Here is a 19,018-nt window from a genome sequence, read left to right as displayed (position 1 = left end):
TTTTATTATTAGAACTTAGTTATTAGAACTTAGAAAAATGCAATGTTACATGTAAGTAATTTTTGTTATTATTTAAAAAAACAACTGCACTAATTAAAAAAAAAGTTCCCTTTAAACGTTACTGAAACACTAAAATACAGTGGGATTGCCTTGGTTTAATTGGGCTGCATAGAGTTACCTATAGATATGGATTAGGTACTTTAATGCTAATATTTTTTTTTCTTCGGTATAAGAAAGACAGCTGCTGTTCTTACTTTAGATTTTTGTTTTGTCTGGAATTAAGTTTTTTTTCTCTGCAAATTAATTTATAAATAAAAAAAACCCATTATACACCATTATCATCAAACCAATTCAAAACTCAGAGACTATTTTCATCTAAATCACAACCCCTGTTTATTGCTGTAGAGTTTTGTTTCATTTCACAGTAAGTTAATAATTTATAATCAAGTCTATTTAAAATTAAGAGATAAAGGACTTCATTAAAATTTAGAAATTTATTTGAATAACAGCAGGAATAAATTTAAAATGATAACTTTATTCTCCAAATTTGCTATTAGATCTGTGACTACAACCTAGTTGGAAGCTATAAATACCCAACAAATGGCCATGTGCATTGTGATTAGGAATTCCTTGAAATATATAATAAAAATAGATATTTTAGTTTTCATTGACTGAAGAGTTAAAATACTAACAGGCCTACATGGTGAGACTTCAATGAGTGAATAATTTTTATTACTTGTCAACCCTTACATCTTCTTAAACTTGACACTTTAGAATTGTAGGTATCTACTTTTATATGGCACGGTGAGGGGGCTAAATCTCTGGCATTTACAGTGACACAAGAAATACAGGTTAACATTACAGAAAGTGTATTCAAGTCTTGACAGGTAAACTTACAAAAATTTCAATCAACACTACTGATAATCCAAATTAATTGCTATCTAGAAACTCTGTAGTTCAAATTACACAACCATTTTTAAAGTTTTTTATAATCTAATTCATTACTACTAACTCAGTACTAAATTTTCACCCTGCATAATAATTACTTACAATGTATTTATTATTTGGGAAAATTGTGTAAGGATTTAATTATTATTATATATAAAATGATTATTTTACTTGGTAATAACATCTGTTGCCCATCATATCAAGATTTCATGTAAGGAAAATGTTTATATCTAGAACTTACCACTTTTTAAATCCTTTTTTTAAAAAATAGTCTGGATTTCTAAACTGCCTGTTTATTTAAGCTAATGAAAAATTATTAATAGGGACATGAGTAAAATAGCATATTTTCTAAATATTTTGGTAATCTGATGAAAGAAGAAGAATGTGTGCACATAAACTAAAGGCCTGAAAAATAGAATTACAAAAAAAATTAAGCACAATTGTGACGGTTCGCAGAAAAACTCGACCAAAATAACACATTTTGACTAATGACCACAATTAACCAAATTAATTCTTAAAATACCAAGAACTATTTGTACTTTAGTATACATTTCTCACGAATGTAACATTGTAAAACCAACACTAGGTGCTTTAACATTAAAGCATGTTTTCTTTTAGGTACACCTTTAGGTAAAAAAAAAATTGAGCTTTCACTAACAGTATCACTAAATAAACAATGGTGAAATCTGTCCCTAAGGGAAAGAAAACAACACGTATGGACTCAAATGCTTTATGCCCAGATGTTTGTGACCATTGACAGTGCAGTGAATGAGATAGCTATATATTTAAAGAAATAAAAAATATTCTGCTGCGTGTAGTAACAAAATACCTACAAAAAAAAAAAACACCTGATAACTTTACTATAAAACAATGCTCTTCCGTTAGAAAATTTAACATAGCACAAAACACTAGGACAAGACAAACTCATCTACACCACAATCCCAATAATACTTCACTGTTTGAACTTTAAAAAAAAAAGGACAAACATTTCATAGCAAATAACTACTGACAAAGGCTGTGAATTCATAAAGCAGCTCTTGCATAATAATAAGCATACATAGATCCTCGAATAAAATATATCCAGTATGATGAAGCAAATGATGAAAAAAAAAGCCTGATCCTTGTTTGCATGCTAGCAGCCACAATTACAATTCGAAATTCATGAGTAGGAATTGAATTTTTCTCACTTGAAATAAACCTCGACACATGGTATGTATTTGAAAAAAATAAGTAAAACACACTTTAGATGAAGTTTTCTAAAAAAATAATATGCAAGCTATGATCATGCTGCCTTGTGTCGCCCACCGCAAAGGCCACATAGGGTCCCACAGTGGTGGCAGGCTTTAAGGGGAAGGTAGCACCACAGACATGGGAGAAGCAGCGATAAGAATGTTAAAGCTGTCCAGCGCCTACACAGACTCGTGTCGCCGGGGTCGCAGGAGCAAGGGTGCCGGAACTCCCCGTCCGCGTCGGCCCAGCAGTGGTACATTAAACACTGTGTGCAGGACACGCACGTTACACACTCGATGCAGCGCTCGACCGAGTCGGGCGCGTCCTCACAGGACCCCCGCGGGTTATCGTCTAAAGAGAAAAGGTCCCTACAGTGTTTGCATTGGACTTGAGGCGAGACTAACCGACGATGTGCACCAGTCTGTCCCTGCTTCCCTCCTTCCCCGGCGGCTATCCCAGAGCTTGATTTACTCTTAGACTTGTTTTTGATTGGGAGCGGGGGGTAAGGCTGTGTTGTTTGGCTAGATGTCGAGTTTAGGGCTTGCTTTTTGGTGCTGCTGCGTTGTGCTGGGGGCTTCTGGGCGGGCTCCAGATCTGGGTAACTATACTCATGCTGAGATCCAACCTTGTTTTTGTTAAAAACAACATAGGACTCTTCTTTGTACAGATCTCCATGATCGCCACCACTGCCATCACAGTCTATCAACCCCTGGTCAGATTTCCCGCTGACCGATGAAGGGTCTACCGAGGTTCTCACCCACACATCGTCTTGACCTGAGCTACTGTCAAAACTTGATTTGTGGGGGCTGCTCTTCTCACTTATAGGTGAGCCAGGCTGGTATTGCTGCCCCACGATCACCCCACAATTTGTGACGTTCCTCGCCGGTGCACGCGTGTTCGAAATATAGTGCACGCGGTGCAGGTGGTTGGTGTGGGGGTGTGATGAAAAACTGAAAGGGTCGTTGTTGTTTAAAGGGGATTGTGGTGAATTGGTCCCTGGACTACTGGTGGTAGTTGATGTGGTAGAGGTCGACCTGGAGGAGCTGTCATTTCTCTTCAGGGGCAGCTCCATGTACTGTGGACAAAACAAGCAGTTTTAATATTTTTCCATCTAAAATATTTAAGAATTGTTAATGAAAAAAGTGCAATACTAGATAATCTCATTGTTGTTTTGTAGAGTATACGAATGCTAGCCCAAAAGTCTCGAGTTCAGATCCCAGGCTTAAGTCTGTAGCTTGAGTCCACTCAGCTCGATGTATACCTGACTAATGGGGGGGGGGGGGGGGGGGGGGAGAGAAGGTGGAAGGTGGCTGACCACACTATCCCATTGTATGTTGAGGTCAATGAAACAGGTGAACTCTACTGCATCAGTTCCATGTTTCGTGGACACAAATGAGAGAAGATGAGGATGGCTAGAAAATCACACAAGTAGAATTATACAGAAATTTTTCTTTGTTCACCTTGAGCCAAATGATCGGATAATTTTTCTGACATGGATTCTAACATAATGTGTATTTAAGTTAACTAAGCATGAATGAATATTTCATTGAGATACTTAAGTTGACAAAAATAATGTACAGGTGAATTTACCGAAAATATTCCTTCATCGCCATCAGGTGCTATACCATCACTGTTCCCTGAAGAAGTATATAACATTCCATTTAGTCAAATAGATTTTCATAAAGTAATAAAGTATAGAATAACCACCAACTAGTGAATAACATTTCAAATTTAAGTAAATAATTATTGAAACTGAAACTAAGAACGCCAAAATTATCTAAGACATAATTATGACACTCCCTGTATGTAATGAAATGGCAGGAAAAAAATCTTTGTGACCCAAAATTGCACCAAGGAAATGGGAGCTCCCAGGTATCCAGGTGGCTAAATTATTTGTATATACACCTTAAAAACATCAGACTAAACATATTAAGGAATGCTCATTTAACTAGGTGCTAAATAGGTCAAAAGTGCTCATTCCAACAGAAGCAAAAGTAAATAAATTCCTTCAAAAATTTAAAAATTAAAAAAAAAAAAAAAAAAAATCAAACAAGATTTTAAGTTACTACTTTAAAATTTTAAAAAATCTGGACTACCTTCAGTGAGATCAGCAACAGCAAACCTGATTCCTTGATCGAAGGCTTTGGCGTCCTCTGAGCGTTCAAATGTAAGGCCATACCTTTTCTCATCGGTTTTCCAATGATGCCATTTTGGGTTGGCCTTTGTGTACTGTATATCCTTTTTTAGTCTACAGTCTAGAATAACCTAGAATAATAATTTTGAAATTTTTTTTGAGAGAATAACCTAGAATAATAATTTTTTTTTAAATTTGTGAGTGGATGAGAGTAATAATTTTTTTAATAACTTTTTGAGAGAATAGAATAATAATTTAGAAAAAAAAAACTTTTGTGAGATTAGTTAACAATAAACATTCAAAACACCTTTTGTTGTAACACCTGAAGACAAGACAATGAGATCTAGTTCCAGTATGTCATGCAGGAGTCTGCAATTTTTTAAAGGAAAAGGGTGTGGCGTGGGATGAAGTGGTTATGTGGTAGTGTGTTCAAATACCATCCCAAAGTCTTGAGTTTGGGTCCAGATTTGAGACTGCAAGACATGCCAGAGTCCACTCAGCTCTTATTAGTACCTGACTCATGTTAGGGCAAGTAAAGGGGAATGGGCATAATGCTGACCACACCATCCCATTATATGTCTAAGTCAAGAAACATGAATTCTACTTTATCAGCCAATGGAGGATCATGAGGTCTAAAAGTGGAACTTCACTTTAATCAAGGAATTATTGGAATCATCAAGCTAAAGTAGGTTTGTAAAGCAGTTATTCCTATACCAACAGAGTTAGAAGTCAGCCTAAACCCGCTGTAAATCTGACACCCACATTCTGGACAATAAACGGACAGACATAAAGGTCACTAGACATAGACTCTGCATTATGATCCGTCATCCCTGGTAAGGAATATTCTAATTTTTGTAAGATCTAGTTACACTGGATTGTGTTTGTTTGAAAAAAAATGAACATCACAAAGATCAACAAACAAGAGAAATGTAAGTTACAATCTGCAACAAAGGCGGCTAGAAAAAAAAAATCCAGTAACAAGTTTAAAAAAAAAAGTAGTGTACAACTAAATTATTTCAACAATTAACGTGCTCATTAAGTTACAAGGGAAAAAAATAAATTTGATATCAACTATTTCATTCTTGACATTTCATTGATTATTCACACAAAAGCTGACATTTACAAATCTTTGTTTCAAGTTTGAATATGTGATTTTAGTTTAAAGCTATCAAGACTCCTATTTCTAGGACAGAAAATATTAATGAAAAAAAAAACTGGTTCAGCCTGGATTTTATAGTAGTACAAGCAATGTCCAATTTTTAAAGCTAAGATAATTGATCACAAAGGAGGAGATGGGAGAGATAGAGAGCCTGATGAATAAATAAAAGTTTGCAAACATCAGACTTGTAAAAGTTGTGTTACTTAAGATTCTGTAAAGATAGTGGTCGATGATTGATGGCATCTGGGCGGCCAGGATTTGAATAAAATGACCAACAGCTTGATGGGAATTTACTATAATGACCAATTGAAATACTGACCACTAAACTACTTGCAATAGAAAACACTGATCAAGTGCTGGTCAAGTGACCAAGCAATCAATAATCACAACCTATGACCCACTGCCTGTCATAACATTTTTTAAAAATATAAAAATGTCACACTCATCCAAAAAAATTATAACTGCTAAAACCTTGATTATTAAGAAAATAGAGGCTAATTAGAATAAGTTCTAAGTAAATGATCACCTAATGTTCTCTAAGATTAGGTACACTAGTGTTACATTAAACTCAACAGCTTCTACACTAACAAGAAATTAAAACAAATTTTCAATTAATTTAAATATAATGAATAAATAAATGCTAAAGACATGAAAGATAGAAGAAACAGCAGACAAGTCTGAGTGGAAAAAAAGATGGTGGAGCAGTCCAAAAGCTTTAAAGGGGTGTAAAGCCACAGGGGTGGAGGGAAGGGAAAACTAGCACCACCAAGGGAAAAGAAAAAAGTAACGTATAAAATTTCAAGTTAAATTATGGCTTATAAAAAGTACATCAAAAATGTTAATTACCTTTTGTAAGATATTACTGAATACATAAAAGATATAGATCTAGGTTTAATTTTTGTATTATATGATAGTAAAATAAATGGCAGTTGACGTTAAAAATAGGTGTTTTCCTCTTCTACTCAAAAAGTTCAATACGGTTTTCATAACAAGTTGTTTTAAATTTGGAGCTCTGCAAATACCTTCAAACAAAACATAAGAACTTTTAGAACAAAATAATCAAGTCTACCAGTCCATTCATGAAACAGCTGAATACCACACTGGTTCATAAAATGACAAAAATAGATCTGAGTGTAAACCTTTTCAGTCCAACGTATTTGGTTATAACAAAGGACTGAATATATTCTTTAGTTGCCGACATAATGTACTTCTTTCAAGGTCTAATAAACTAATAATAAACACCAAGAGGGTGAATAATCTCTTAAATTTGTTTTGCAAATGTGGGTACCAAATGTTACTGAAAGTTACAATTACAGCAAATGAGCAAATGCCTACATGACAAACTATAAACTAGGATGTAAAGGATTATTTTATTGTACAGAAAAAAAACCCACAGTGGATGTTTAATATATTTTTTATTACAATGCTAGCCTAACCCTAACACAATCCAGAGCTTAACCCTTTCATTGACAAATCAAAAATAAAAAAAGAGGCTATATAGCTGTTTACCCCCCCCCCCCCTTTTACAAAAAAACTTTAAAATTTCTTTCTAAAATATTAACTAACCTAAGTTTCAGTCATCATTATGTATTTTTAATTTAGATTTAGATAATACTAATTTTGTCTTGTGTGTGTGTAAGGGGGGAGGGGGGAAATGAGTCACTTTAATAAATTCACTTTTTGATAAATAAACGCATACCATTTGCTGTAGATTATACATAACGTGAGACACTTGAGACCGTTATTTTGGGGTGGGGGGTGGTCAATGAGTGGGTGGTAACACCCCCCCCCCCCTCTCCCCAACGCACACACCATCCATTGGCTAAACGTTTAATAAAACTAGAGTTGACCCTTCTGTACGGAGGCTGCTCTAAGTAAACAAGTAGCATTATTTTTAAAAAAAAAAACCTGATACCTAAAGGAAATCCGGGGCAAATGGAGGAGATGAGAGAAGAAGGTGGTGGGGGAGAGTACCACACAGACCGATCATTTTTTCAATCGGGAAGAGGGTGGAAAAACTTTAGGGAGGGGGGGGGGGGGATGGGGGTCTATTCAGCAAAAAAAAGATGAAGACAAAATTTCCTCTTAAAATAAAAAACATAACTCAAGCCTTTTGAATTTAAAAGAACGAAACAAACAATCGCTTCGACGGCTAGACGTGACTAGCATATCAATTAAACGTTACCTGCACTTGTACCTTCGGCCTAGACGCCCCGCACAGCACATGTAAAGGTTACGGAAACTAACGTTAATAACTATTGTGTGGGCGGACGTGCAAGACATTCGCACTTTAAAACACGTAGGAACAATTCTAATGAGAATACGCGCCAATACACGCGGACCGGAGTGTTTGTGCACAGTTAAGGGAGTACAAGAACATTGTTTAGGGCGTCCAATCATCATCGAGAATATCGATGTTTTCCCCCCACTGTTATTCATTAGACGGGGAGGGGGGGTGGGTGTTGTTAGGCTAAGTTTGAGCTAAAAATAGGTTAGGGGGTGGGATCGATAGGCTTGAAGACCGGGGCCACAGACGACGGGTTACCCTGTAATAGAAATGAACCCGGCTATGTAAAGGACTGTAAATAAAACCCTAACCAACAGATCACAGAATATACAGAGAGAATGACGGGAAAGGGGGGGGGGGGGAAGAGCATCCGTTTTGCCAATGAGCTGCCCTATACTAACCAATAACCTACGCCACACTTCCAAAAGGAAGGAGAAGGGGAAAAAAACTGTGCCAGATCTAAAAATAGAACAGCGCGTGGGTGTGAAAAAAAAAAGGGGGAGAGGGATAATTTTCGTTTTCATTATCAATCCTAAATGTGTAGAACGAGAAGCAGGAAAATATGGCAGACTTATAGGCGATACAAATCTTGTCTACCAGTATAAATATAATAAATAACTAGTTTGAAATGAACGCTTAAGTACTCTAATCTGAATACATCAAACTGCGTCCTCCTTGAGTTTTGTGCACTTATGGACACAAGATGAACTACACCCGTCCACGTTTCGCAAAAGAGCGTCATCCATAAAATAAAAGATGTCACGCTTTTGTTTAGGCAATTTTTACCTCTACCTATCCCACCCGTCACAAAAAGCCAGACCCGCCCCCTAAAATGACGTCACAACTCAGCCTATAACCCCCCCCCCCCCCCAAAATATTTACATTTGATTTTTTTTTTAAAACATCGATTTTTTTTTCTCCTCGAAAATATTGGCTAATCTCTGTCAACATAGGGTAATTCAGATACTAACTTTATTTCTACCTATACTTTTTAAATGCAAAAGTGTAACGTCACACTATTGGCCCCCCTCCCCCTCAACACACGACGCAAAATTCCCTACGAGTGGTAGGTCATTTATGAACAAACCCAAACAAGATTTTTGTGTGTACTTAAAAAGGTCACCACACTGAGTGTAATATAAATGTCATAAACCTGATAGTTTAATGTGGTTGTGTTCACGATGATAGTTTACATGTGGTTGTGTTCACTTGATATTTTACATGTGGTTGTGTTCATGATGATAGTTTCCATGTGGTTGTGTTCAGGATGATAGTTTACATGTTGTTGTGTTAATGATGATAGTTTAATGTGGTTGTGTTCACGATGATAGTTTAATGTGGTTGTGTTCACGATGATAGTTTACATGTGGTTGTGATCAGGATGATAGTTTACATGTGGTTGTGATCAGGATGATAGTTTACATGTGGTTGTGATCAGGATGATAGTTTACATGTGGTTGTGATCAGGATGATAGTTTACATGCGGTTGTGTTCATGATAGTTTACATGTGTTTGTGTTCACAATGATAGTTTAATGTGGTTGTGGTCAAGATCATATTGCACATGTGGTTGTGTTCACGATGATAGTTTAATGTGGTTGTGTTCAAGATGATAGTTTACATGTGGTTGTGTTCAAGATGATAGTTTACATGTGGTTGTGTTCACGATAGTTTACATGTGGTTGAGTTCACGATGATAGTTTAATGTGGTTGAGTTCACGATGGTAGTTTCACGTTGTTGTGTTCACGGTGATAGTTTAATGTGGTTGTGTTCACGATGATAGTGTACATGTGGTTGTGTTCATGATGATAGTTTAATGTGGTTGTGTTCACGATGACAGTTTACATGTGGTTGTGTTTACGATAGTTTACACGACGATAGTTTAATGTGGTTCTGTTCACACAGACCCTAAGTTCACATTCATGCAAAATGGTTTATTCGACTGAACGGAAACTAGTTTTTCTTCTCTCTCTCTCTCACTTTCTCACTCTCTCCCTCTAAGTGAGCTGGATGAAGTCCAACGCGATTTATGAACGGGAAACTTAGTCTAACTTTTGCTAGGTGGGAATGGTTTTTTTTTAATATGATGAAACAGAACTCAGGAGTGGAAAGTAATAAACAGTCGTTAGGTGTACCTAACATGAAGAAAACGTGTACACAATGAAAACATAATGAAAACGTGTACACCGAAACAGAATGAAAACTTGCACACCATGAAAATAGAATGAAAACGTGTACACCAACACATAATGAAAACGTGTACCCCATGAAAACAATGAAAACGTGTACACCAAAACAGAATGAAAACGTGTACACCAAAACAGAATGAAAACCGTGTACACCAAAACATAATGAAAAACGTGTACACCAAAACAGAATGAAAACGTGTACCCCATGAAAACAGAATGAAAACGTGTACACCAAAATAGAATGAAAACGTGTACACCATGAAAACATATACACCATGAAAACAGAATGAAAACGTGTACCCCATGAAAACATAATGAAAACATGTACACCATGAAAACAATGAAAACGTGTACACCAAAATAGAATGAAAACGTGTACACCAAAACATGATAAAAACTAGTACACCATCAAAGATGATGGGAAGCCGTTGTTAGGCGGCCTACGCCATCAAAACGTCGTTGTAGACAATGCAGTAAGTGTAGAATTTATTAACAGTAAAGTTATAAATACCAACCGTAATTTAACAAGTAAATTAAAATATAATGGGGCAAATAATGTACTAAATCATATAGAATATAGAACTTTAAACACATATTTATACATTATCAAAACATGAGAAAAAAAAGATAATCTGATACATCTTCAAAACATAAAGAATAAAGGCTAATTATCTAATCCCTGTTACTAAAAGAGTTTTTTTCAAATGTTCATCACCATCATATAATTAAACGGCTTACTTCTAACTAGACTTTTTTCAAAGACCGGATGGCGAATCAGGTAGGGGAATATATACTGAGAGCAACCACATCACGTGATTAGTTTGAACTTCCGTTTCTTAGTACCGCTGTATTGAGGCTCAGACATATCTCAGAAAGTTTTACAAAAAGTAGTAGAAAATGTCAGATATGAACAAAATGAATGAAGAATCAACCCCGCATCTTCATAAAAATAGCTTTTGTTTTTTAAATAAAAAAAATATTGGTGTAGTTTGTTTTTTAAATTGTCATGTCAAAATGGGAACTAGATAAAAAATGTTATAACGTTACAATACTATACAATAGTATTGTATTCTAACAATAGTATTGTTAGTGGTTTATTTCATTTTTACATTGGCTTTAACCTTTAAATTGCACAGTGACAATGAATTTATTTTAAAAAAAAAAACCCTCCCCAAACTCTATGCCAACAGCGATATCGCAAAGATTAATTTATAAAAAATAAAAACTCCATTCACACAAGTCTCGCGATACAGATAAAAAAGACTACATTAAATATGACGTCACTAATCTCTCCCATCCATCCTACGTGTAGTAAGCGTGTTGGGCAGAAATTACCAAATAATTTATACAGACAAATCAAACATGTTTTAAAAATTGGCATATACTAAAAGAAAAAAAAGACAAGTAAAAATGGCAGTAATACACAAATTTCAAATATTTAAAGTACACCAAAATCCAAATATAACTACAATGAAAATGTACAACTCAACAGAAATATGATATTGATTATTATTTAATGATCAATCATTATCAGAACTTTAACAAAAATTCAAGAATAATCACCGATACATAACAACGAGAACACATAATTTATGAACCCATGTGTCGTCACAATACAATCAAAATGTTCGCGTGATGAAATATATAGATCTAATAGCATACCATGGGCCTTTTAACCAAACTGAAAGGATATTTTATCAGACCAGGCACCCGAGCTTCAGCTATACTTAAAACGTCTTGAAATAAATTCGCGCGTCTTTGTATGACGTCACATTTCTTAATACCACTTATAACGTCATAAATGAATGACCTTGCTCTTCAACCCCATAATACTGACGTCATTTATGAATGGCTAAAACGGCATGTTAAGATTCTGCCAACTTTTCTTTTTATTTTTCTTTCAAGTTTGAAGAGTAACTAGTTTCAGGGGACAGCACTCTGAACAGCAATATTAACAACACCCCCCTCCACACACACACACACGCATGTGCGCAAACACGCAGTCCAAGTAGTCTATAGTGGCAAGGCGAACGTTAAAATTGACTTCCTGTTAGCAGTTATCGGGGCCGTTCGTTTACACGATCAACGTGGTTTCCCCATCACTCGGCATCACACACTTCCGGTATCCGTGTTGGGGATGGGGATGGGGGGGGGGGGGATTGTAACACACCACTACACAATCATTCTTTAAATAAAAAGTACGAGTGAAAATCCGTGACTTCTAGACTAGTTAACGTTTTATATCATAGCTGCAAGACAGGTCTTCGTTGTTCTTTTGTAGCACAGTGCTAAGTGAAAAGTTCAGGGGGGGTGGGGTTGAAGGCCGCCTCAAATGTGAAAGAGGAAATAGAAAATAAGGAACAAATACAGTCTACACCCACACAGATCTTGAGCCATGTACAGCTGTACTATGGAGAATCAATGAGTTTACTTACTGTATGACCTTGACCTTATAGACAAGGTCGAACATAAACCTGGCATAAGTCCGTAGGTCAAATATTAACCCGTACGTCGAACAAAACATAGTCCCATAGTTCGAACATTTTCTTGGCATTACCTTCTAGTTAGAACAAAATCTCGTCATAGCCCCAGAGATCGAACATAGCATAATCTCATAGTTCGAACAAAATCTAACATAGCCCCATAGGTCGAACATAGCATAATCTCATAGTTCGAACAAAATCCCGTCATAGCCCAATAAGTCGAACATAGCATAATCTCATAGTTCGAACAAAATCTGACATAACCCCATAGGTCGAATAAAGCATAATCTCATAGTTCGAACAAAATCTGACATAGCCCAATAAGTCGAACAAAGCATAATCTCATAGTTCAAACAAAATCTGACATAGCCCAATAAGTCGAACATAGCATAATCTCATAGTTCGAACAAAATCTGACATATCCCCATAGGTCGAACATAGCATAATCTCATAGTTCGAACAAAATCTGACATAACCCCATAGGTCGAACAAAGCATAATCTCATAGTTCGAACAAAATCTGACATAGCCCAATAAGTCGAACAAAGCATAATCTCATAGTTCAAACAAAATCTGACATAGCCCAATAAGTCGAACATAGCATAATCTCATAGTTCGAACAAAATCTGACATATCCCCATAGGTCGAACATAGCATAATCTCATAGTTCGAACAAAATCTGACATAACCCCATAGGTCGAACAAAGCATAATCTCATAGTCCAAACAAAATCTGACATAGCCCAATAAGTCGAACATAGCATAATCTCATAGTTCGAACAAAATCTGACATATCCCCATAGGTCGAACATAGCATAATCTCATAGTACAAACAAAATCTGACATAGCCCAATAAGTCGAACATAGCATAATCTCATAGTTCGAACAAAATCCCGTCATAGCCCAATAGGTCGAACATAGCATAATCTCATAGTTCGAACAAAATCTGACATATCCCCATAGGTCGAACATAGCATAATCTCATAGTTCGAACAAAATCTGACATAGCCCCATAGGTCGAACATAGCATAATCTCATAGTTCGAACAAAATCCCGTCATAGCCCAATAAGTCGAACATAGCATAATCTCATAGTTCGAACAAAATCTGACATATCCCCATAGGTCGAACATAGCATAATCTCATAGTTCGAACAAAATCTGACATAGCCCCATAGGTCGAACATAGCATAATCTCATAGTTCGAACAAAATCCCGTCATAGCCCAATAAGTCGAACATAGCATAATCTCATAGTTCGAACAAAATCTGACATATCCCCATAGGTCGAACATAGCATAATCTCATAGTTCAAACAAAATCTGACATAGCCCAATAAGTCGAACATAGCATAATCTCATAGTTCGAACAAAATCTGACATAGCCCAATAAGTCGAACATAGCATAATCTCATAGTTCGAACAAAATCTGACATAGCCCAATAAGTCGAACATAGCATAATCTCATAGTTCGAACAAAATCCCGTCATAGCCCAATAGGTCGAACATAGCATAATCTCATAGTTCGAACAAAATCTGACATAGCCCAATAAGTCGAACATAGCATAATCTCATAGTTCGAACAAAATCCCGTCATAGCCCAATAAGTCGAACATAGCATAATCTCATAGTTCGAACAAAATCTGACATAGCCCAATAAGTCGAACATAGCATAATCTCATAGTTCAAACAAAATCTGACATAGCCCAATAAGTCGAACATAGCATAATCTCATAGTTCGAACAAAATCTGACATAGCCCAATAAGTCGAACATAGCATAATCTCATAGTTCGAACAAAATCCCGTCATAGCCCAATAGGTCGAACATAGCATAATCTCATAGTTCAAACAAAATCTGACATAGCCCAATAAGTCGAACATAGCATAATCTCATAGTTCGAACAAAATCCCGTCATAGCCCAATAGGTCGAACATAGCATAATCTCATAGTTCGAACAAAATCTGACATATCCCCATAGGTCGAACATAGCATAATCTCATAGTTCGAACAAAATCCCGTCATAGCCCAATAGGTCGAACATAGCATAATCTCATAGTTCGAACAAAATCCCGCCATAACCCCCGAAAATAGTATAAACTCAAAGTGCGCCACAGCCTCGTAGTTCGAGCATAATCCCGGCATTACCCCATAGTTCGAACATAGTCCACACACGGTCCCATAGTTGGAATATAATTCCTACACAGCCGAGGGTGAATAATGTTAACCAGGTGTCCGCCAACAGCTTGCTGTAGACTGTGAAACTGTAACGGCCTAATTAGCGCGGACCCCGTAGAAGTTACATTGAAGTAGGCCTATGTATCATCATTTTGGTCATCACTTCAAAGTGATGGATGGTCCTTAAAAAAACTAGTCATGTGAATTTTTTTGTTCAAGTAGGTGTATGTGGTAGAGCGTTCGATTGTTAACCTGAAAGTGACGAGTTCGGATCTAGGGCTCGAGTCAGTACGACGTACTTGAGTCCACCCAGCTCTGATGGGTACCTGATTCACGTTAGGTTAAGTAAAAGGCGGCTGGGCATAGTGCTGGCCACACTATCCCTTCTTATGCCGAGGTCGATGAAACAGGTGAACTCTACCTCACCCGTTCCGTAAACCGTCAAGTTCGAAAGGGTTCTTTACAAATTACAACTATGCCGAGGTTCTAGTCGCCATGTTATTTTAAAAGTGTCATCCAAAATTCAACCACCCTAAATATTATTAATATATGAAAGATAAATCTATTAAGGTTCTAGTAGGCTGTAGCCCTCTGTTGTGTTTTTTTTTTAAATATAATAATTTGCTAGGACTAGGGCTAAGGTTAAATCAAGGTTAGTTAACTATAACTCTACCCCTTCCAGCGATAATTTCGTGGTTGATCGGGGTGCATCGCCAGATTGGAACCCCCAAGAGAAAGTGGGTGTAGGCCAATACGAACTTGGAAAAGATCAGTTGTCATTGAGGCCGAAGCAGCCGGAATGTCATGGGCCCAACTTAAGCGAAATCGTCCAAAATCTAGTAGGCCAACGATGGAGCGTATGTGTCTGTGTCTCTAATATCCACAATGGGTGTACATAAATTAAGATAATTTACAATTCTTTATATAGATAATGCACATATTTCTATAGAACTACAAGTTCTAACAAATGTTTACAGTTTGAAAAATATTTCGTTATTTTTTTTTTTTAAGAGTTATAGCTTAAACCTTAAAACATAATAAAATAACATCCTGATTGGTGAGCTGATAGATTTTTTAAACAGTTCAGAAAATAGTAGATTGGTACTATCTGTTTGATCTGCTTGTCATAAGCAACCTAAAGCCAATGCTATACATTACAAAACACAAACAGTATGAGCTTATGTGTATCGACTAGCCAATAGAAGTAAGTGGCCGTCGTATGTTTTATGTGATGGAATGGGTTACACCTAAAGATTGCACGCGAACTGTAAAATTAGAAGGTGTGGTCGAGTCGGTAAAGCTCATGGATGCTGAACCGAAAATTCTCGAGTTCGAATCCTCGGGCAGATGAGGCTCTTTAGCTGGGGATAGCCACTCTTCTAGGAGAGACAACTCCAAAATCAAACAACGGCTGCCTTGTAGTTTGTTCTTACTATGGTAGCAAATCCAAAATGAAAGGCAGGCTGAAATCGGAGTCACGTATACTTAATTGTGTTGGAGGGGTTCCTTACCAACACTTAAAAATAAGAACGAAGAAGAAGAAAAGAGAGTATATAGGTCACCGGATGAAAACAGCTGAAAGGGGAAAAGGCTGTCCTGTATGCTGTGAACAGCTGAATTCAATATTTCGAATAGAAACGAGATCCTTGCAAAAGGTAGAAATTAGCCCAGTTTCAAAAGGTAGGAAGAAATGAGACAAGTTTCAAAAAGTAGAAAGAAATGATATCTTTTTCAAAAGGTAGACATTAATTAATATCTACCTTTTAACTAACACACACGATGAAACAATAAACGAGGTAAATGTAGCAAGTATGATACAATGAGTAATAAACCGGTAGTGATCTCCCCTAAACTTTCTCGAATATTCTTATATAAAACAACAGGGGATGGGAACTCGGGCTATAGACATGATTTTTAATCCATTTTAAATACTTAAAGTTTTAAAAATAGAATAAAATCTCGTAGACTAATTAATTGCACACCAAGTGAACGCGAAATAAAAAAGCGCATAATAGTGCGCAATATTATTATTACTTTTAAAATTTACATTAGTTTTTTGAGAAATCGGAAGTAGCGTAAATTACTACTTCCTGTCAACGGAAATTACTCAAAATTTAACAGAAGGTAGAGAATTAGATCTTTTACTTACATGTGAAATTTCATTTATCTATCTGAAATAGTACTCAAGTTATAGGCTTTTGAAAAATTCAAAGTAGAAAAAGTACCACTTCCGGTTGTCGGAAATCGCTCAAAAGTTGATACGGATCTACGATTTTGATAAAATACTTATATATGAAATTTCATCAACCTAGCTGTAACGGTACTCAAGTTATCGTGTTTACACACGGACAGACAGACAGACAGACAGACACACACACACACACAGACATACGGACAAGATTGCAAAATTATGTTTTTCCGTATCAGTGAGGTGTAAAACGTCGAGATTTGTAAAAATCTCGATTTTTTTTTTTTGCACGATTACAATACTTTCTCTATACTACGTATATACGAGAAAGTAAAAATGGAAGACACTTGTCCATTTTGCTGCAGTTCGTCGCCAAGGATATTGAGTATCGTATCAATGGTATTAGCTTTAAAGTTAAGGACTATTTATAGATCGAAATGCTTTTGGCTCTGCATGACGGGTAAAAGAAAACTTTAAAAAAAAATGCCAACCTTCATAAACGCCAAATGTTTTGTTTTTACTTATGTAAAAAACAAAACAACAAAACTATGCTTTCTTAAATTGTTTACGTTAATACAACATTGTTTTGATTATATTAATAGTAATACACTTTTTAAAACTATCACTATTTGATTATGCCACGACAGTTCAAGTTTAGTCGTGTGAGAATAAAAAAGTTAAACGACTTAGGCATAAGTTCGAGGTTATCGAAAACAAGGCCATCCCATTCACGCTTACTAGTTTTCGCATTATCTCCCTTTCGGTACACTGGCTGAACACTTTCATGTAGTTTATATTAAAAACTATTAGTCACCGCGAAAGGAAGTACCGCTGTTTGATAAGCGTTATCTCACAATGAATTTCGTTGTATTTATCAAGGTGAAAGTTCAAGGATTAGGTACGGGGGTGTTACAAATATAGCGTCGATTTGTATTATTAGACATTATTTGTAAAACAATATTCAATGAGTGAGGTTGTAAGGTATAACTGTTATCGACTTTGTAATTTTAAAGACTATGTGTGTGTGTGTGTGGTGTGTGTGGGGGGGGGGATATTATTCTCAGTTGTATTTATCAGAGTGAAATGTCAAGGTTAGAGAAAGAGGGTGGAGAGAAAGCTAACTATTTCTTCAAAGTAAGTAAATATGTACGCGGACCTTCAAGGATTTGAAATGCACGCACCTCTCAAATGAAGCTGAATGATTATTTTTTTTAAACCCCGCCCATTCTCTGGAAACCTCGGCTGATGTAATGAGCGGTTCGATACTGTAGATGGCCGGATAAGCTGCTCCAATCGTTAGGTGTATTTTTTTTTAAAAGTAACCTGCCCTTGGTTATGACCTTTCAGTTCTCTCCCCTGAGTGAACGAGGCGTTGGCCAGTACAATTTTGTTTTTGTAGAAGAGAGACTGTACTTTCGTGTTGGGCCGGAAATGGAGCAACGACTACGGAAATTCAATATTGCGCATTGCCACAACCAATGGGCAATACCTAACCCAAACTTAAACCGATTATATATATATATATATATATATATATATATATATATATATATATATATATATATATATATATATATATATATATACATACATTTTAAAGTAACGTATGTATATATGTCTGTATATATAAATATGTATGTATATATGTCTGTATATATAAATATGTATGTATGTATGTATATATACACACATGCATATTTATATATACATACATATATAAATAAGTTCCTTAAAAAATGTAGAAAAAAATAGTTGGGACCTATAGTTGTAAATGTTTACATAAACTAGCTATTTTTAAAACAAAAAAATCCGACCCAAACAATATCACTGGGGTGGTACGGCTAAGCCAAGGGTACCCATCGCGTAGAGTACTACCGAGTGTATTTTATTATGCTGTTCATTTGCACAATTTACTGGCTACATGACCCGGTAATGAACCGAGAGGATCACTCGGTACAATTAGCTTGCCTCATTGCTTTTGATAGTTTTCGGGATTTCCAACCAGTAACAGCTTGTCGTAAGGGGGAGTAAGTCAGGATTCTTTGTCTTTGGGCTGCTATGCTACATGGTGATAGATAAATACATGTCATCAAGTGTGTGGTAAGGTTGCGAGAGTATGAGTGTTGTGTGAGGATATTATATAAATTAAAAATGTTGACAGAGTGAATAGGTAAACAAGAATGTGACGTTTAAGTACAGTAGTGTAGTTGTTGCTGGGTAAGAAGGTTC

The 19,018-nt window shown here is 36.1% G+C and overlaps 1 protein-coding gene across 1 annotated transcript in view; it reads right to left on the bottom strand.

Annotated features, from left to right (window-relative positions):
• Positions 1-338: 338 nt before the first annotated feature.
• The window catches only part of LOC131932465 (sprouty-related, EVH1 domain-containing protein 2), a 30,546-nt gene continuing 11,866 nt past the window's right edge, over positions 339-19,018 (bottom strand). The window contains exons 3-5 of the mRNA XM_059289375.1: positions 4,275-4,443; positions 3,769-3,815; positions 339-3,253 (exon numbers count right to left, since the gene is read on the bottom strand). Of these exons, the coding sequence (XP_059145358.1) occupies positions 2,231-3,253; positions 3,769-3,815; positions 4,275-4,443 (1,239 nt within the window). The 3' untranslated portion in view covers positions 339-2,230. The remainder of the gene's footprint in view (positions 3,254-3,768; positions 3,816-4,274; positions 4,444-19,018) is intronic.

This window comes from Physella acuta, unplaced genomic scaffold, assembly GCF_028476545.2.
Source record: "Physella acuta isolate Inbredline_101_S28 unplaced genomic scaffold, ASM2847654v3 ptg002183l, whole genome shotgun sequence".
Taxonomy (NCBI): domain Eukaryota; kingdom Metazoa; phylum Mollusca; class Gastropoda; family Physidae; genus Physella; species Physella acuta.
The sequence above is the reverse complement of the archived record's forward strand: the minus strand, read 5'-3'. Positions and strand labels throughout refer to the sequence as shown.